Here is a 20,660-nt window from a genome sequence, read left to right as displayed (position 1 = left end):
GAAGTGTTTATAATACAACCAATTGTCTCTCATCATACCTCCAACTGGCATTAGGATTTTTTTCCTCAGTGTACTCTGAAGACTGGCTGTTATGTTTCTCTGGAGTTTGTCTCATGGGGAAATAAATTTTAAAATAAAGCTTTTCGTATACTCCAGGAAGGAAATCACACTTGCTATATAACTTGTAAACTGAACTCTTTTGGATATATTTACTGTGAAATTTCATAGTTGGCATATGAGTTCACCTTCTAGAATCACCAACGAGAACCAAAACCAAGGTTGAAAACAATAAAATATTGCTGGAACATAGGTGGCGGAAACTTCTTTCCTAAAAAGGTCATAATACTTCTGACCTTCGAATGAGGATCATATTTTATTCTGTCACACATATGTACACGTAATTAAGGTGTAGTTTGCTTGAATAGCCGCCATATTTAAAAACCGAGTGCCCTCCAAGAAATCTGCATGTTGAAATGCTTTTGCCAACATAGATACCTACAAACACAAAGACATTTTCTTTCAGAGAGTGAATAAATCAATACTATTCTAAGAAACCAGTTACAGGGCCTCTTTTATAGCAATGTTTAAATTCTATTGCATCTTCAAATCACTTTAATAATTAAGTACCTGGTAACCATCAACAGCTCCCATTAGAAAGATAATCAGGGCTTTAGGGGCTTAAGACAAATAAATAAAATAAAATAAAATAAAATAAAATAAAATTAAAATAAAATAAAATAAAATAAAATAAAATAAAAATTAAAATTAAAATAAAATAAAATTAAATTAAATTAAATTAAATTAAAATAAAATAAAATAAAATAAAATAATAATAAAATAAAATAAAATAATAAAATAAAATAAAATAAAATAAAAGTACTTTTGGTGTTCTTCAGGATTGATATTAATTTGGGGGCAAGAACAAGGAAGAGTATAGAAAAGTAAGGGCTTCTGAACATGAAAAACTCCGTCTTCATCTCTGCCCCTCAGCCCCCTGGGAAGTGTCTCTCTCAGGTGTCTGTACTTCTGATGTCTGGACCTGAAGGTAAATCTTCTTTTCTTTGGGCTTCGCTTTCCTGTAGAAACTGGAAATAAAAATTAAAGTTAAAATAAAGAATCAATGTCTTGATTAAGAAACTGTTGCAAAGTTATACGTGGGCATAAGTCTCAAAACAAAAGGAGAAAACAAGTGTAACAAGCAACAAAGAAAAAAGGGGGCTGGCAAACTATGTCCTGTGGGCCAATTCTGGCCCGCAACTTACCTGTGAGCTAAGAGTGGTTTTTTACACTTTTAAATCATTTTTTAAAATAAAAATAAAAATATTGTTTCTTGGCACTTGAAAATTAGATGAAATTCAAATTTCAACATCCATAAATAAGGTTTTACTGGAACCTAGCCACATCCATTCATTCGTGTACCATCTATGGACGTTTTCATGCTGTTGAGTTGAGCCCTGGCCACAGAGATTGTGTGGCCCCCACGCCGGAAATAGTTACCACCTGGCCCTTTCAGAAAAATGTGCTGACACTGAAAGTGGGGTTTATAGGGTGTCTAAGCAGGCATCATCAGCAGAGGTTATTAAAAGCATGAATCGCTGGTGCCACCATTCGTTTACTAAGTCAAAAACCTACAAAATCTAGGTATCTGAATTTTAGTAAGCTCCCTTCATGATGCTTTTGCATATTTAGTTTTGAGAACCACTTAGGAAATCATACCATATGCAAGAAGAATGGAGAAAATCTAAGATTTATTAAACACCTACTATGTGCTAGGCAATGGAGTAGTCTCTGTCACCTACTTTATCTCATTGAATTTTCACAGTAACCTTCTGAATTAAGTATTATTGTGGTTATTGTTCAGGCAAGGAAGTTAAGTTTCTGTGGGGTTCAATGACATGCTCAAAGCCACGTGGCCAAGTTGGTAACCACATCCAGAACTATGACTCCACAAACCATGCTCTTTACTTCACAGGGTCACGTTTGTCCTTACTACGGAATCCATGCGAGCCAGCCTGGAAAGGGGCCTGAGAGATCACCTCATCGAGCATTTCTCTTCTTTCCTTTCTTGTTGCTTTAAGAGTAGAATCTGAGACTCTTTTAAAGCACTTGTCCCTGTCACAAGAATGATGCTTTTAAGTCATCCTTCCTCATGAAGCAAGTCGCTAAGGAATCTGAGCCAATCGCTAAGAGGACAGAAGATTGATTTAAAAATAGTTCTCAACTGACAGCCATTAACCCTTGGGGTGAGCAAGGGATCTCGGTGCTCATACAGTCAGCATCACAGACAAATCATTCTCTGTCCCCCAGTTTAGAACAGATAACTGTCAACCAAAAATGCATATCCAAGCTTTTCCATTCTTTCCTTATAAAGCCAATGGCTACTGTGTTGTGTTTTTCTACATATCAGCTCAGCAGTTATAAAAAAAGAAGGCACACAAATATCTGTAAAGCTGCCCTACACCTCTAAGGTGGAGGTATAGGTCTAACAGAGGGCAGTCTAACGTGGGACCCCCAAGTCCTGAGCACCACAGGGCTCACCTCCGCAGGTTCTCTGCATCCTCAATGGTCTCTGGCAATGCAACCCCCTTGGTCTCCGGAAGGAGCAGCGTCATTCCCCCGGCAACCAAGCTCAGCACCGCTTCAAAAGAGACAGATTTCACAGAGAGCCGTTAGGGCACAGCCAATACCATTTACAGGAATGGTGACAGCTAACTAAAGAGATGCCTAGATAATGCATGTGTGAAAGACACTGTTAAAAAAAAAAGTCAGGAACATCTAGAAAACTAAAGTAATAAAATAAATAAGGAAATGCCAGATAAGACAGGGAATATTGCCTTCATTTTACTTCTATGTAAGTATAAAGTTCTATAGTAACTGATGTTTAAATATTAGGGGATTTGTTGATTTCACGTACCTCAAGAACAATATGAAATTCTATTTTGACTAGTTACTGCATATATGTTGATAGGATATATATTATAGTTACTATATATAAATATTATCTTATTATACATATATGCTATACAGAGTATATATATATATATATATCAGCCTCTCTTGTTACTCTCTCCCTTTCCCTCCCTCCATCTCTCTCTCTCTTCTTCTCTCTCTTCCTCTCTCTCCCTTTCTCTTCCGCCCTCTTCATCATGGATTCCCCTGGCCTAGGCATGGGAGCTCTCTGAACATGGGCCACCATTCTGCCTTTCACCAAGTGGGTAAGTAGGGTCTTCGAGGTATCGCAGGTCCAGGTTTGGAGAGGAAAGGAGGAGTCCCCTGCTCCTTCTCTAATTCAACCTTAACAGTAACAAAGCTGATACTAAACTCTGATTCCCTTTTGTCTCCTTGTGTCTGTTCTCAGTTGTTAAGATCAGGAAGCAGATGAGGAGTGACAATTTAGATCTTTCAACCTCCAGCAAGTATATGTTAAAGGCACAAGAGTTGGGACTCAAATTCATAAGAAAGCAGGAGTCTACGTCAGAAGGTCTCTCAGATCCTGTCCTATGGGATGAATTATTGGACTCCAGAACCAAAGTATGTAAACTTCTGGCCCGCCTTCTAGAAATGACATCCAGTCTTTCCCATGAAATATGAAAGAGTGAGCTAGGAGGCAACAGAAGAGGTGATGCCATCCTGCCTTCTGTAAACTTGGTGGGGGATATCATTTACTTGTCAAATACTTATTGAGGACTCATGTTGGGCTGGAAAGAAGAAATAATCAATGTCCCATGAAGTCTTACCAAACAAAATGAGGGGCAAGCCTTGCCAAACCTCCACCAGCCTGAAGACCAAGAAGGGGGTGATAATGCCACCCAAATCACACAGAGAGGAACATACCATCACTCCAAGGTTCCTGATAAAATACAGAGAAAAAAAAGATGACATTTCTATGCTTCCAGATGTTAACCTTATCTTTAAGCAAACACAATGCCCACCCTAGCCCCCATCCTCCAAGGAGGGGAGAGGGACTGGAGGTAGAGTTAATCACCAATGGCCTGTGATTTAATCAAGCATGCCTATGTAATGGAGCCTCCTTAAAAACGCTAAAATATGGGGTTTAGAGAGCTCCCAGAGTAGTGAATACATCTATATTCCCAGAAGGTGGTTCACCACATCCTCAACTCAACAGGGACAGAAGTTCCTGTGTTTGGGACTGTTCCATACCTCTCCCTATGTACCTTTTTATCTGGTTGTTCATCTATATCTTTCAGTATATCCCTTATAATAAGTCAGTAAATGTAAGTAAGAGTTTTCCTGAGTTCTGTGAACCATTATAGCAAATTATTGAACTTGAGGAGGGGGTCATGGGAATCCTGATTTATAGCCAATTGGTCAGAAGTACAGATGGACAATCTAGGACTTGCAACTGGCTTCTGAAGTAGGGACAGTCTTGTGGGACTGAGCCCTTAACCTACAAGTCTGCACTAATCCCAGGTAGGTAATATCAGGATTGAAGCAAAGGATACCTAGTTGGTGTTTCGGGAGTTGGAGAATTTGTTGTGTTCATTTTTTTCTTTTTCGTGAAGATATAGGGAAGAGTAGAGAGAAGATATTAAGGAATGGAAGGCAAAGAAAGCTAGAGGAGAAACGTAGAGAAGCTATCAACTTGAAACAACCCTTATCATTCCTGGTAATAGTCTTTGCTCTGAAAGCTATTATCTTATGTGAATACAGACACACTTTCTTTTGATTAGTGTTCACTTGGATTATCTCTTTCCATCCTTTAACTCTTACTCTATCTGTATTTATAACATCTTTTACTATTCTTTTACTTTTAAACTGTCTGCCCTTAAATATAAAGTGAGTTTCTTATAGACAGATAATAGTTGCGTCTCACTTTTTGTCCAATATGACAATCTCTGCCTTTTAACTGGGGTGTGTAGACCAGTAATATTTCTTATAATTCTTGAAGTGGTTGGATTTAAATCTATCATCTTTTATTTCTTTTCTTTTTATTCCATCTGTCCTTTGTTACCCTTTTCCTCTTTTTCTGCCTTCATATGAATTAAATATTTTAAATGATTCTATTTTATCTTCTTTGTTGGCTTAATAGCTAAAAATATTTTATTTTTTAGTTTTTGCTTTAGGGTTTACAGTACTAATCTTTAACTCAGCACAGTCTACCTCCAATTGCTATTATACCACTTCATGGATTATATATGAACCGTACAAGAGTAAACTTGCATTTCTCTCCTCTCAGTGTTGCACAATTTTACTTCTACATAAGTTACAAATCCTACAACATACTGTTACTTTTGCTTTCAATCAGAGGTCAGCGAACTATAGCCCAAACTACAGCCGAATCCAGCATTATTATGACCTTTGACTTAAGAATGTTTTTTACATATTTAAAGAGTTTTTAAAAGAAAGAAAAAAATATGCAACAAAGACCACATATGGTCCACAAAGCCTAAAACATGGCTATCTGGCTCATTAGGAAATTTTGCCAATCCCTGCTTTCAACAATTGGTTATCTTTTCAAGTAAATTACCAGGAAAAATAAGTATTTCTATTTACCCATGTAGTGACCACTGCCAGTGCTTTTCATTTTTTGTGTAGACCCAGATTTCTATCTGATATCATTTTTTTTCTCTCTGAAAGACTTTAACATTTCTTGTAGTGCAAGTCTGCTTTTGTACCATCTAAGAAAGTCTTTATTTTCCATCCTTTTTTGAAAGATACTTTTGCTGGGTCAAGAATTCTAGGTTGACAGTATTTTCCCTTTTCAGTACTTTATGTTTTCTATTATCTTCTTGTTTGCATTGTTTTCAACAAGAAATCTACTGTCCTTCTTATCTTTGTTCCTGTTTGTGATGTCTTTGTTCTCTGACTGCTTTTTAAGATTTTTTTATGATGTGCCTTTCTTGATTTTTTTTTTTGTTGGAATTTATTGAGATTCTTAGGTCTTGGAGGAAATCAGTGTGTATTATACCACATTTCACATTCTCTTTCCTTTTCCTTTCCAATCTTTGTTAGTTATAGCATTTCTTTATTGTCAAATTTATGACATTTATATTCTGTTCTACAGGCAAAACCACATTTATTTAAATCTCAGATTCAGTGATCATCAACAATAATTTTGATGCATTATTCCATTTTTTACTGAGAATTTTTTCTCTAACAGCTTTTTGGGGAAAGGTTTATAGGAACCATATTCTTTGAAAATTTCAAAATCATTGGCTGCTATTTTTATAGGAATGAGAGTTTGACTGGATAAAATTCACTGAGTTACACTTTCCTTGAGGTCATTGCAGGCATTGTTTCACTGTCTTCATCACATGATATCAATTTGATTTTCTCTACCTACACATGACTTAAACTGTCAGCCTGGGTGCCTGATGAGTCTTTCTGTATCTCTGAAGTACAGTAACTTAACTAGAATATTCCTTAACATTGTTCATTCTGGGTCCGTTTTTCCTGTTACACAGTGTGCCCCTTCAAATCATAGATTTAAGCATTCTTTCATTTCCAGAACTTTTCTTAAAGTTTTGTTGTTGTTGTTTGTTTGTTTCATTATTTCAGTTATCTCTTTGGAGACATATATATATATATATAAACATAATCTCTAAGCTTTTTAGCCTTTTTGCTTATTTCAATTTTAGTTTTCAATTCTCAGTCCTGTCTTGCCTTCCCATTATTATACCAGTTCTCCTTTGCACTGCTTTTAAATCACTTTTCATTTCTGAAATGCTTTCATTTTATTTTTGTTTCTTTCCTGAGCTGCCTTTAATTTCTTCTGTTGTCTTGTATATATTCTCCCAAGAACTATCTCTGCTTTAAACTCTTATATTATAGAGATGAATGATTCATTAATATTTTGCTTTTAGTTGTAGTACATTTGGTTACACTTTCCATCTGCTTTGTGACAATATTTTTCTGATAAGTATTCTTAATTTTCCATTTGCTTTTCCTGTTCGTTTCTCCTTTTATTCTCATGATATATTTGTATAGCTCCTGGGCAAGTTACTTTTTTGTTTATTATTCATCTTTTAATACGGTGATTTCTTCCTGTGCAGCAATTTCAGAAGAATTTGTGGGGAGGGACCAGGCCACGTTCTAAGCCAGCAGAAATTTTCTTTTTGGCCAGAGTTATATGTGATTAGAAGGTTTGACCTCTCTTATCCCCTTTCTACAGCTGGACTGTGCAGAACCCCTCCCCATGCAAGGTCTCTCTCTCTCTCTCCTATGCTGCTATCTGAAAGCTCCCTGAATGTTTTCTCATAGCCTTGCCCTCCCTGCTTCACAACCAGCCACACAAGGTCCAGGGAATAAAGAAAACACCTCCAGCCACTGCATCCATCCTGCTATTCCAAACAAGGGGTCGTGGGTTATACCCTTCAAGCTATACTTCCTGTTTTGGAAAACTGCTGGCCTTGCCTAAAGTTTGCTGTGACAGGTGTGCTTCCTTGGACTCTTCTAGGCCCTCTTAAACCTCACGGCATTAGGCAGCCCTTCCTCATATGTATTGTCTTCCAGGGTCATCCTAGTTTCACAGATGGCATCTCTAGGGTTTTTTGCCTTCTCATTCTTCTAATAGCTTTAGTATGGTTCCCAAGAGGAGAAAGAAGAGACACCATTATTTTTTACTATTTTAAGAAAATAAGTCTTAACTTTTTTTTTGATAAGCACACAGAAGCTATAAGAAGTACAAAACTAGGTCCCTTATTTAAAATTCACATGCCTGTGATACTTCATTCAGTCAGTCATTCTACAAGGGCTAGTGACCAGTTAGTAGAGCTTTAAACAGTTTCAGGAGTCACAAAGATGTACGATACGAGATTCCTGTTTTCAAGGTGTTCATAACATAGTAAGGAGGTAAAAATAAAAAGACAACTTTCAATACAAGGGAGTGCATACTGATGCCAACAGAATGTTCTTGACAACATGTGCTGCAAACAGAAGATGGGTGCTGTTCAACCCCAATGCCCCCTGCTACTGAAGAAGCAGGGTTTCATGGTTGAAATAGTGCCTATTTGAATTTGAAGTGCTTATAAAGTAATAAAGTAACAGAAATCATCCTCTTTTTTTTTTTTTTTTTTTTTTTTTTTAGCAATTTAGATTTGCTTACACTGATTGAAAATACTGGAATGTTCATGGCTGTCTTATTTTTGTGTGTGTATGGATCAAGTTTACAATTATTTCTGAACATCCTTCCTTGTCACTAAGAAACTTCATCCAGCTGGCTTTGCATGGAGGTCCCGGGCTCTTCGGGACAGGGTTACTTGGTCTTCCTATTCAGTACCTCTGATGGTTTACATCTTGAGTCAGCCCCCTGGGTCCCGTGGCCATGGCAATGGGATTATTTGGCCTGGCTATTTTAGACTGTGAGCTCGGACGTGCCAAATGTGGAAGATTTTCTCATTAACTTGCCTTCATCTTTTAGTACTCAGTCCAAGCAACCTTTACAAATGAGAGTATGAGACTTTTAATAAAGGGACGGGGAGGAAAGAGGAGACTGAATGAGCACTATTCTTGTGTCTTATGGCTCAGCGAGGGGCTCAGAGAGCAGTGCGAGTGTAAGAGGAGACTGGGGAACTGGACTAGTTCTCAGAAACCATTGGTCTGATCACATGGGGAGAAGAAACAATTTATACAGAGAGTGAAAAAAAAGAGTTTAAGGAAATATGCCAAATTCTAACAAAGATCAGAATTAAGTTTAAATAAAGTGGTGAAATAATGTTTGTTTCAACTAAGTCTTCTAAGACACAGACGGCAGTGGGTACATTGCAAAGATGGTCAACATTACTAGTAATTGGGAAAATGTAAATTAAAGTCACAATAATATCACCACCTCCAAGAATGACTTAAAATAGGGACAGCCCGGTGGCTCAGGTGGTTGGAGCGCTGTGCTCCTAATGCCGAGGTCTCCGGTTCGATTCCCACATGGGCCAATGAGCTGCGCCCTCTACAGCTAAGATTGTGAACAACAACTCTCCCTGGAGCTGGGCTTCCATGAGCTGCTGTGACCTGCCACGAGCTGCCATGAGCTGCCATGAACCCATGACCGGCGACCGACTGCCTCAGCCGGGAGGAGCACAAGGCTCATAATACCACATGGGCCAGGGAGCTGTGTCCTACACAACTAGACTGAGAAACAACGGCTTGAACTGGAGTGGCGGGTGGGGGAGGCAGAAGAAGAGGGAAAAAAAGAAAAGAATGACTTAAAATAATAAAACAAAAAACTGACAATACCAAGTGCCTATGAGGATGGAAAGCAATCGGACCTCTCACACACGGCTGGTGGAATGCAAAATGGTGCAGCCACTTTGGAAAAGATTTTGACGGTCCCTCACAAATTTAAACACACACTCCTAAGTTGTTGCCCAAGAGCAATGAAAACATATGTCCACTCAAAGATGTGAATGTTTATTAGCACTTGTACTCTAATCACCCCAAACTGGAAACAGCCCAAATGTCCATGAACTGGTAAATGATAAACAAATCCTGGAATACTGCTCGGCAATAAGAAGGAACAAAGCCTGGGTACACGCAACAGCGTGGATGGGTCCCGTCGTGCTACGTGAAAAAAGCCAAACACAAAAGACTACGTGCCGTATCTCATTTGCACAACATTCTGGCAAAGGTTAAACCAGAGGGAGAACAATTAGATTAGGTGCTGGAGGTGGGCGGGGGAGGAGAGTGACTGCCAAGGGAAAGAGGAAACGTTTGGAGCTGATGGAAATGTCTCTACACTGATGGCGCTGGTGCTTAAATGAATGTACGCGTATACGCTCAAATCTCATCAAACCGTGCATTCCAGAGTGAATTTGCTCTAAGAAAATGCTACCTCATTAAACCTGACTTTACACAGTAAGCCTTCTGGGCCTGCCATCAGTTTACAGAGAAGTATTGTTGTGTCACGGGAAAGGCACCAGCTTCAAGGTCAGAAAGATGTCCTGCCACTTCCTAGCTGTGTGGCTCTTGGCTGGTCTATTTCCCTTTCTAAACCTCAGCTCCCTCACATGTAAAATAGGGATAACAGTGATTTTGAGGGCTAAACTGCATCATCTGTCTGGAAATGCTTTGTGTATCATTATACAAATATGAACGATTTAAGCAGGTTATGTCCAGAGGTGTCAGTGGAGGGGCTGCAGTTTACACACCGCACTGGTGCTAACGTTTGTACAATGAGTCGGCCTCCCACTCCCTGCCCAGTGTTTTCCTCTGTACCAGACACCTTTCCTCTTGTGTCACCGTCTGCACAGGGCACAACGTGACCCTTAGCCATTCCAACCTCCATATTGCACATTCTCTGCTCTACTTAGCTGTTGACCTTCTCTTTGAAGCCCAAGCCCCCATCTCAATGTCCAAATGGATCAGCCACTGGGGGCGCCTTTATCAGCTGCTCTGGAGAGCTGGTCCTCACTGCGCCTGACTGGCACACAGCTATTTCAGTGGCCGCCACCCACTGTCACCATCGTGTACTCACCTGACGAACGTAGGATACAGCTCAGCATTCACCAGACACACCATTTGGAACACGATGGTGATCCCCATCCGGCCAACACAAGCTGCTACCATGCTTAACCAGTGTAGATCTGGACAGGAAACACACAGGGTGTGGAACTCGAATGGGGACAGTGCCCATGGAGTTCCCTCCCGCAGGAAGCTAGGACTCAGACCTGGAACGGCTGGAAAGTTTATCTTATCTAACCCTTCATTTTTGGGTTTGTAAACTGAGTCCTGAGTGATTTCAGGACTCAATAAACACACATGAGGGGAGCCTCCCATTGTGCAGAGGAAAGAACGTGCTTTTTGAATCTGAGCTCTGTCTCCTGTCAGCTGCGTGACTTAAGCAGGCTGTTTGCTTTCATGCCTCAGTTTCCTCAGCTGTAAAATAGGAATCATTATACCTGGCTTATAAGTTATTGTGAGATTTAGAGAAATATATGTCCAATGTCCACATGACCACTCCTTAAGTGCTGGCTTTTTAATTATTATGCAATAGTGTGGCTGCTAGCACAATACCAGAAACACAGTAGGTCCTCAATAAACACGGTTCTCTTAGGCAATAGAACTGAAACTGATAGACCAGATTTCTAATCCTCAAGCTCATGTTCACTTCCGAACACAATGTTTAACCAAAACACCTCTCGTAATAGTGTCAGATGGTGAGTATTAGGGAGGCGAAACCGTCCCATCCCGGTAGACTGCTGTGGGGTTCTGACTACCTGCAGGTCCAGGGCTCCCCCTCCTTCCTGGGGACCAATCGAAGGGCTGGACGCATCATCCACTTCACCTGGATTACCCCAAACGCTAAAATGCCAGTGGCTCCTGTGACATGCCAGCTCACTTGCAAAGCCTCTGGGGTCACAGACATTATGACCCTTGTCCCCAGATACTGACGACTAATGGAAGACGTGCTTCATGTCACTCAACCAGCGTGAGGCTCCGAGGAGAGGAAGGACACAGTGGCCTGAGAACGAGCTCGCCTGCTGAACCAGCCATCTCTCCAGGCCTCCTGCTGCTCTCCACCCGGTAGAGAGCCTAAGGGGAGCCTTTACTTAAGGACATACACCCCCTCCCCCAGCTTCCAAAAGATAAAAGACCCAGAGAGGGCCTTGCTCACAGATTCGGGGCCTTTAATTTGGCGAGACGCTCTACTGGACATGAGCACTGTGACCCTCAGAGAGCTGCCCTGAGTCCTCTCGGGCCACTCTCCACCGGAACCACTTAGAACTGCAGTCAGGTCACGTCACTTTCCTGCTCAAAGCCACCAGTGCTTTCCTATCACACTCGGGATAAAATCAGGGGCTGGCTGTCTCCTGCTACCACCTGACCTCACTCCCACCTCTCCTGCCCCTGCCAACCAAGTCTAGTCACAGGATTCTTGCCGGTCCTCAAATGCCCAGCTCGCCCCTCCTGAGGGTCCTCACATTTGCTGTTCCCAAGATGTCTCCAGGGCGCCTAAGGCTACCCTTGACCACCATACGAAGAATTGCCTCCCCATTTCTTTTTCCTTCTAGAATGTAAGCTCCATGGAGCAGGAATGCTCTCTGCTTTGCTCACTGCTGAGATCCTAGTACCTTGACACCTGCTGACCTCATAGAAGGTACTCAAAATATTTCCTGGAGGAAGCAATGAATGCTTATCACCTAATGTGGAGAGGACTAAGTAGAGGCAGGTGGAGAGTTGGAAGGAGGTCCTGGGCTCTGCCCAGAGGATAAATCACCACTCAGACCTCAGGCTCCCCAGCCCTCAGTGCTGTCACTTAAAAAAATCTGCCTCAGATATGTGATTCCTTTTTACCTTATTTTTTTAAAAAAAAAGGAAAAGAAAAAGAAAAAATGTTATTCTGTCACTAAAGTTGTCAAGTATTTTCCAAGAGCTGAAGTATAGCTTTTTTTTATTTTAATGACAGATAATCAAGACGCACAGTTATTCTGCTTGATTAAATGTATACAAACACTTTTTATCATCTGCATCTAGAACTACAAGTAGGAGATTGTTTCCACCATTTTGTCTTGTTTTAGTAGTTGGGGGAAATGGGATAAAATAACATACGACAAAAAACAAACAAAAATCTACCCATTCATTATGTGTTACCAGGATTCCAAAAAATGGGGAAAAGGGGGAGAAAATGGGTAAAACCTATTTCAGGTGCACTCTGCCCTTTCCCTGTCTTCTTGGATCTCTCCTCATGCAAGGACAGAGAACACTGACCTTTATTTTTCCACCTCTTTTGTTTCCAACCTGTACAACCTGGTTCTTGAGAATACAGACCGTCCCCAATTTATGATGGTTCAACTTACGATTTTTCAACTTTATGATGGTGTGAAAGCAACACGTATTCAGTAGAAACCATACTTTGAGTTCTGAATTTTGATCTTTTCCCAGGCTAGCGACATGTGGCAAGATACTCTCTCCTGAGCTGGGTAGTGGCAGCGAGCCACAGCTCCCACTCAGCCCCGCGAGCACGTCAGTAACCAACCCACACTCTACAGGTTACTGTGTCGCCAGCATTTTTGGGGATAATGTGTCCTGTGCACATTTAAGTTAGACTAGGCTAAGCTATGATGTTCGGTAGGTTAGGTATATTAAATGCATTTTCAACTTACATTATTTTCAAGCTATGATGGGTTTATCGGAATGTAACCTCATCATAAATTGAGAATCATCTGTGCAGATTTTATGGGACATTTCCCACAATACCCTGGCCAAATCCCTGTCAAAATGACTCAATAAACCAACAAGTACAGAGCACAAGCTATAAAAGCTGAGGAAATAGCAAATCCACTTTAGTATTTATTTAACAACATTTCCAAAAGTAACAAATGAGAAAGGCAACATGTGCACTTGAATTAAAACTGGCTAAAATTAATCTGCTTTGGCTTATCTTGGAGCGTAAGAATTGTGGACTGAAGCACACACCCACCAAAATGGCTGCTATTAAAAAGACTAGCAAATGGTTGTGGAAGGAAAAAAAAAACCAAAAGACTAGCAACAGCACGTGCTGCTGAAGGTGTGGAACAATTGGAACACACATGCCTCGCCTGTGGGACTGCAAACTGGTTCAATTTTGGAAAGCCGTCTTGCTGTCTCTACTTAAAGCTAAACTTATGCCACCCCTCAACCCAGCAAATGCATTCCTGGACACATCCCACATGGCACGTGCTGGAACATTCACTGCAGCTTTAATCCCAACAGACAGAACCTGGACACCACACACGTGTCACTCCACAGGGGAATGGATAGAGTGTGGTATTCAGACAGTGGGATGTTTGTTACACAGTAATGAAAAGGACAAACTACACTCTCATGTGATGACACGGATGAATCTGACAGGCGTAACGATGCGTGAATGAACTGAGGCAACACAAAGAGTACACTTGGATGGTTCCACTTACACGAAGTTTGAAAACAGTCAAAATTAATCTGCGGGGGCAGAGATCAGAGGAGTGGTGAGTATTGACTGCGAAGGAGCAGGTGGAACCTTCTGAGGTATTGGAAATTCTATATCCGAGTCGTGGTACCCAGCTATATACAGTGAATATGTCAAAATTAATCGCTTTGTACGTTTATAACTTGCTCACTGTATGTATGTTATGCCTCAATTTAAAATTAAAAACTAGTAATTGTAGGCTACGGTCCCACCCTGCCTTTGTTCTTGTTCCAGGAGCTTATCAAACAGTTAAAACACTATTCCCACAATCCAGTTACCTGGAAGATGATGAAAATGGACCACTCACCATGTGAGATGAAAACCATAGCGAAGCAGGCTGCCCCTGCCACCAGATTTGACACAGCCAACGGGTAGAGACGGCCAACGCGGTCAATGGTGAGGATGATGATGAGGGCTGCTGGGAATTCCACCAGGGCGGAGTAGAAGAAATCCAGGTAGAGGTTCCCGCCCGTGGCACCCATGTGCATGATGAGGCCTTGATAGAGCACAGAGCTGGTAAACCTGAGCAAAGAGAAGCTGAGTCAAAGGCAAGCTCCATGGAAGAGGAGAGCGAGGGTCCTGGAAGGAGGACAAAGGACCCTATAAGCTGGAGAGAAGCATGTGCCCCCTGATTTAGAATGTCCTAGAGCAATATGAGAAGAGAGGGGTAAATATCAGAAAAGGTATCCTAGAAAGGCCCTGAATGAAAACTTCCTTTCACAGTTTATGTGAGAGTATGAACTCCAGGATATTCCCACATTTCCTGGAGGTCACAAATGATGATTGCCACTGCTTACTGTATAGCTAGGTCCCTGGCCCAGCACTGAACACTACACATGCCCTACCTCATCTAATACTCCAACAGGCCTCCGAGACAATGGGCAGAAGACAGTGGTAAGTGAGCCAGTTCAGGAATCAGACTGCTGTATGAGCTGTGTGACCTTAAGTAAATTCACTAACCTCTCTGTGCTTCAAGTCCCTCGTCCGCAAATGGGGCAATAATAGCACCTACCACATTGGTCTGTCTTGAGTATTCATTAAATTAATGGACAAAAAGTCCTTAGTATAGGTCCTGGCACATACTCAGTAAAGCACTCAGTAAAGGAGCTTTTATTGTTGTCATCTTGTCATATTTCCAAGATCAAGTATCCAGAACAAAACGAAGCAGAGACACAGGCCAAGTCTCTCCATCTCCACAGTGCTGCTCCCTCTACCACATCGCACTGCCTTTAACGAGTGCTATTTACTTACTGTCTTCCACCCCATAGCCCACTGCATGACCCCTCCATCCGTATTCAAGGAAAGAAGAGCCATGTTTCAGAATATGGCACATAGGCCAATGGGGATCAGCTAAGTCTCTCTCACTCCAGGGAAAATTTAGAGGCTTCCATGTGTCACTTTTGGAAAAAAATGTATTAATTTTGGAGGCTATTATAGAACCATTTTATGATTATATTGGTATTTGCTCTCTGAGAAAAGATTTTGGTTCATAAGAAATTACTATCATCTCCCAGCATGGAAATTCCCTATCAGCTCCAAAACTGAGCTCACGACTGATGTTTCTTATTAATATAATCCCCTGGTTCGATAAAGCTGTACCAGAGAAACCCTGGAATGCTTTTGTTTCTAGTCCCAAATTATTCCGGACTAGACAAAAGTGTCAAGAGAACAAGAAGGAAGGTGCTTACTGCAAATCAGTGAGTCTAGACATGCCCAGGTGCCCCCTCCAGGCCGTTTAGCCAGTTCAATGGGAACACTGACCTATTACCGATAAAGAGATTGATTTGGGCGAAAGGAGACGGGTAACCTAGATTTTCTTGTCCAAAACAAACAAAAATTCAGTCACCAAGTGTGCAGGGCTGCCACCTTCTGGCAGAATCCATGAACTGCATGTAAACATTAAAAGAACAGCTGGTGGGGAGCATTTCCAGTATCTATGTCAACACCGTTCTAAGCCCTTTACACATAGTATCTCATTAATTGTCCCAAAACGCCTATGAGATAGTTATTGTTTTGGATGGTGAGGAAACTGAGTCACAGAGAGGTTAGGAAACTTCCCCAAAGCCACACGGCCATGAGGTGGTGGACACACCTCTCCAGTTGCTATAATGAGAGAGGAAGGTGAGCAAAGGCCTCCAGGCCAGATCAGGTAGCGTCGAGTGGTCCATGGAAAGGAATTGCTTTTATTCTCAGAGGATTAGGAAGCCAGTGGACGGTGTGAACAGGGGAGTGACCTGGTCTGTTAAGCTTGAAAAGGAAGTTCCCTCGGCCTGCTTTGTGACCAGGGCCTGAGGGGCACCAGGGTGAGAGCTGACTGACCAGCCACGGGGCTTCTCCAGTAAAACAGGCAAAAGCTTATGATACTCGAACAGGGCGCTAAGAGAGCAGGTGATGAGAAATGGCTGATTTTGAATATATTTTCAAGAAAGCATAATTTGCTGAAGGGTTGGGTGCAGAAGTGTAAGAAAACAGAGGAGTCAAAAACACGTGTTGGGGATGGCGAGGGGGACGGAGCGGCACAAGAGAAGGAGCAGGTGTCTCTCTCCGCCGCGGTCCCGGCCTCTACACCGATGAGACGCCACCGAGTACCAGCAGAAATGCACCCGGCCCTGGTGTGTTGGCAAAGGCTCCTGGGCAGTCACGTGGCTTACATGCAGGACTCCCAGGGCGTGGGGAGCCTGCGTCTACAAAACTGGGGATGGATTCTGCGGAACTGCGGTTGTTCATTCAACCTTCAGCAAATATTTATTGGGGGCATACTGTGTGCCAGGCACGGCCGTATTCATTCAGATGCTTAGGTCCAATAGAACCTTACATGGGAGTGCACACAAGTGTCGCAGCAGCAGAGTGGCTGATGGGGGGAGTCGGGAAGCCCAGAGTCCAGCTACTCATCCCAGGTGTTGGGGGGGTGACCGGAACCACCTTCATGTTGAGGAGAAAGCCCTGAAGTTGGGAAACCCACCCAATGTCCTCTGAGAAAATAGAGTGAGACGTCCCCCTCAAGACAGCAACCTGGGAGGGGGATGCAGACCCTTGGTGCGGGTGAGGGGTACGTGGCTGACTCTACCTTTATGTGAGTTTCCTAGTTGGTGGATGACAAAAGCACAAACACTCTCAGGCAGGGTAGACGAAGTTCTAAAATGAGAGGAAGGGCTCTTCCCCCTTGAAAGCACCAGGAGCCACTGAAATCCCATCAACCTGCTGGAGCTAGGTCGAACCTTGGCTATTCCCAAAAGGCTAGCCGTGTGGGACTTGAGGCAACCTTGGGAACCCTTCGTCATTGTTCACTCATCTTACTGCTGACCTCGCATGTGTCAGAACCTCTTCTTACTAAAATGAGGCCTTTCCCCCATTATTCAGTCCTCAAGGGAGAAATAAGGATGTCTTTCTAAGAGCTCTCTGACTACTCAAAAACCATCTTAAAATTCCTTTTCACATCTCTCTTCCCTGAGTTGTTCCACTGTCTTTGACTTTTACCCCCGTGTGTGGGCAGCATGCCAATTCTGTCTGGGGTAAGGTGAAAGAAAGGCCCCTTACCACAGGTACATCAGGATGCAGGTGTGCTTTCTCAGGTGCGGTGTGCGGACCAGGTCTGCAAACGAAGGGCTCAGCTTTTCGGTGACATCCTCTTCGAGAGAGAGCATCTAGGAGAGAATCAGAGCATCCACCCACCTCCAAGCAACGTGATCAGGAAAAGCCGTCAGAGGGCCCCCTGAGGTCACCATCACCATGGCTGGCTGCACTCTGCATCCATCACCCCAAAACCCGCCCGGGCCTACCTGCTTCCCAAGGCAGCCCCACATACACCCAACCCAAAAATTCAGTGACCTGAGAAACCCCTTGCTAGCTGGTCACCTTTAGATTAGCAGGAGGCAGTTTGCCATTCTTTTGGGCAATATGGTCCATTATCTTTATTGCTTGAAAGTTTCTCTTTTGCGATAACAGCCATCGGGGAGACTCGGGCACACACCTGTGGACAGATCGCCAGTATGCGGCATTTTCCCCAGAGCTCGTCTGATATCAAGCCCCGATCAGCGCGAGGCTGTTGCTCAGAGCAGTGCACCCTCCTCACGTGGGGATGGTAGTTCTCGTGGACAAGGACCCGGGGTCGTCAGTGCTGCCCTGGGAGGCCCACGCAGGAGCTCTGTGTGCCACTGGTGCTCTCAGCGCCACCTGCTAAGAGTTACTGACCAAAAGGGAACTTGCCCTCTGTAGCCTTTATTCCGTGAAGCATAGGTCTTGGTCTCACCTGGAAGCTGGTAGTCTGTCCGTCTGGGAAATTTCTCACACATAATAGATGTGCCACATGTCCCATGTCCCCCACGCTTGTGTTACAGCACGATGTCTCCATGTATACAAGTGCTATTGAACAAGTCTCAAAATCTCTCCAAAACAAAACCCAAAAACTGCATTCACTTTTCACTAACATCAGATGGACACCAGGCTGTCTATGTCAAATGGGACGAGGATGTTACAATGCAAAGACTGAGAGTCTCTGATAAGGCACAGGCACAGCGCCATCCCGCCCGCCGTCCCGACTCAGCCAAGCAGGCCTTTCCCACTGGACAGCTGCTTGTCTCACACTGACAAGGACAAGGCAGGCCCTTCCCGAATGTAAATGTACCACACCGAGGGGCCAGCCTTCATGCAGGGAGACTGAGTCTACTTAGTGCCGCCCACAGATAGGATTTGTCCTCAGCAAAACGGTCACAAAGGTGCGTGGATGAGATACTTCTCTCCACCTCCTTCTCTGCTGTCCTCTCTTCCCTCTCCCACAATACAAACTCATCTGTCTGCTTATTCCTTCAGACCCTGCCATGTGCTCATAGATAATGGGATTAATATCTCATTTGAGCTGGTTTTGCTTCATAATGGTTTAAGGTGCACATTCCCCAGACAACATTTCATTCATTCATTCATTCATCCATCCATCCATCCATTCAGTCAACAAAGAGCAAATGCCTGCTATGTGGCTGGGTACATTTTTGTCTGCCTTGTAGAATCACACGCTCTATCTAGGAGGATGCGAATTAAAAGAGGCTCCATTAGAGGGTAGGTCCCCGCGCCATGCGGGCCAGCCAGCCTGTTATGTTAGGACACCCCAAATGGCACAAATGGTAGTACACACTGGGCACTGGGAGCGGCCCTGTGCCATGCGTGTGGCCACCATGGCCGTTTGGGGGACAGCCCATGTGGCAGCTGAGGTCGGCGTACAGTCCTCGGTTAACCGAGTTGGTGTCAGGAACTGGAAAGGCAGTACCAGTAGTAGAACAGGAAGAGGAAGGTGGGCACAGAGACGGCCAGCTGCAGCCCCCGCCAGTGGGGGATGGCGTAGGCCACCCCGCAGAACAGCACGAGACCCGCCGTGAAGGCCATCTGGTAGAGGATCGCCACCGTTCTTCTGTAGCCCAGGCCCACAAACTCTGTGGCTGAAACAAGAGGCACATCACTATCGGGGCTCCTCGGAGGACAGAAGGCAGACGCGGGGCGTCCCCAGGCCCTTCCTTTCCTCCTCGTGAGCCCCAGTCTTGCCCCCACCGCCTGTTCCCCAGGCTCCTCTCAGGTGTGTCATCCATTTCTCCTGCCCCAAATGACAACCTGGCCCAAGACCTAGATTCGTCCCCATGCCCTGCTGATACTCGGCTTCAAGCTTCCCCAACACACACCACGCTGTTTTGTCCCAGCTTGTCTCCAGTTGTCCCTTTTCCCATCCCCTCATTGACCAGCTATAGTTCTCATTATCAGGTTACGGGGCTCTCCTCCTGTAAGCTCCAGACAGAGCTAGAATATTCTTCATGACCCCAGGAGTATTCATCAATTAGACAAATGCCTTTGAGTGCCTACAAGGGACCTGGCCTGTTCTGGGTGTTGGACTGCACCGTGGACTTAATGGGCAGAGTCCTGTCCTTGTGACCTCACATTCTCATGAGAGATGGCAGACAATACACACAGCAAGTGAGTAAATTAGATGCCTGGTTAGAATTCAATGTGTGCAATGGGGAGACAAGTAGTTAAGTGCAGAAGGGGAATCAGGAGCGTCAAGGGTGAGGGGTTGGTTTTTCAGAGAGCGGTGGCGTGGGCATCACAGGTGAAACCTGGGAAAGACCGCTAGGTGCAGGAGTCAGCCTCACGCATGGGGAAAGCAAATCCCAGGCAGAAAGGACCATAAAGAGAGGGACCACGTGGCTAAAGAAATGTGGCAGGGAGTTTAGTTCGGGGGGTAGTAGGCGCAGTCCGGCTGTGGAGGAGACGCTGACTGCAAGCCATCCGGCCTGAGCGCCTGATTGGACAGCACTTTGCAGACTGAGGGGGTGGGGTCTGCAGGTGGACTAGGTTTGGGGGTGGGGGAGGACAAAGTCCTGGGTCCTGCCACATTGAGGAGTCAATAAAGGAGACTGAGAAGGAGACACCAGCAGAGACCAGGGAGCATATGACCTGCACCCAACTGGGGAAGCCCGTTGGAGAAACGCAAGCCAGACGTAAGCTCTCACTCCATCACAGATGGAGTTCTGGCATCTATCTCCCTCCCTGTCTAGCCCTTGAGCTGCCTGGAGGTAGGAAGTCTACCATATCTCCCAGTGCCTGCAGTCCTGCCCCAGCGCCTGCCACATGCCAACAGTGACACTGCAGGAAGATGACCAGCAGGCACTGTTCTAAGCTGTACCGTGTTTCTCCGAAAGTAAGACCTAGTCAGACCATCAGCTCTAATGCGTCTTTTGGAGCAAAGATTAATATAAGACCCGGTCTTATATTAGTAAAATAAGACCGGTCTTATATAATA

The 20,660-nt window shown here is 43.8% G+C and overlaps 1 protein-coding gene across 8 annotated transcripts in view; it reads right to left on the bottom strand.

Annotated features, from left to right (window-relative positions):
- SLC22A1 (solute carrier family 22 member 1) overlaps positions 1-20,660 on the bottom strand; it is a 46,345-nt gene that overhangs the window by 16,715 nt on the left and 8,970 nt on the right. For 3 of the 8 annotated variants that reach the window (XR_012496810.1, XM_074333778.1, XM_074333777.1), the window contains exons 4-11: positions 19,140-19,308; positions 17,735-17,849; positions 17,417-17,523; positions 14,187-14,401; positions 10,427-10,535; positions 3,738-3,850; positions 2,539-2,638; positions 1,025-1,085 (exon numbers count right to left, since the gene is read on the bottom strand). Coding sequence is in view for 6 of the 8 variants with exons in the window: in XM_074333778.1 (XP_074189879.1) it covers positions 1,025-1,085; positions 2,539-2,638; positions 3,738-3,850; positions 10,427-10,535; positions 14,187-14,401; positions 17,417-17,523; positions 17,735-17,849; positions 19,140-19,308 (989 nt within the window). In the remaining 2 variants the exon portion in view is untranslated. Of the gene's footprint in view, positions 1-343; positions 1,086-2,538; positions 2,639-3,737; positions 3,851-10,426; positions 10,536-14,186; positions 14,402-17,416; positions 17,524-17,734; positions 17,850-19,139; positions 19,309-20,660 lie in introns of those variants that run through there. The other 5 variants (XM_074333776.1, XM_074333779.1, XR_012496811.1 and 2 more) reach the window with 5 other exon arrangements.

Source organism: Rhinolophus sinicus, linkage group LG05, assembly GCF_036562045.2.
Source record: "Rhinolophus sinicus isolate RSC01 linkage group LG05, ASM3656204v1, whole genome shotgun sequence".
NCBI classification, from domain to species: Eukaryota; Metazoa; Chordata; class Mammalia; order Chiroptera; family Rhinolophidae; genus Rhinolophus; species Rhinolophus sinicus.
Note: the sequence above shows the minus strand (reverse complement) of the source record. Positions and strands in the feature narration are given on the sequence as shown.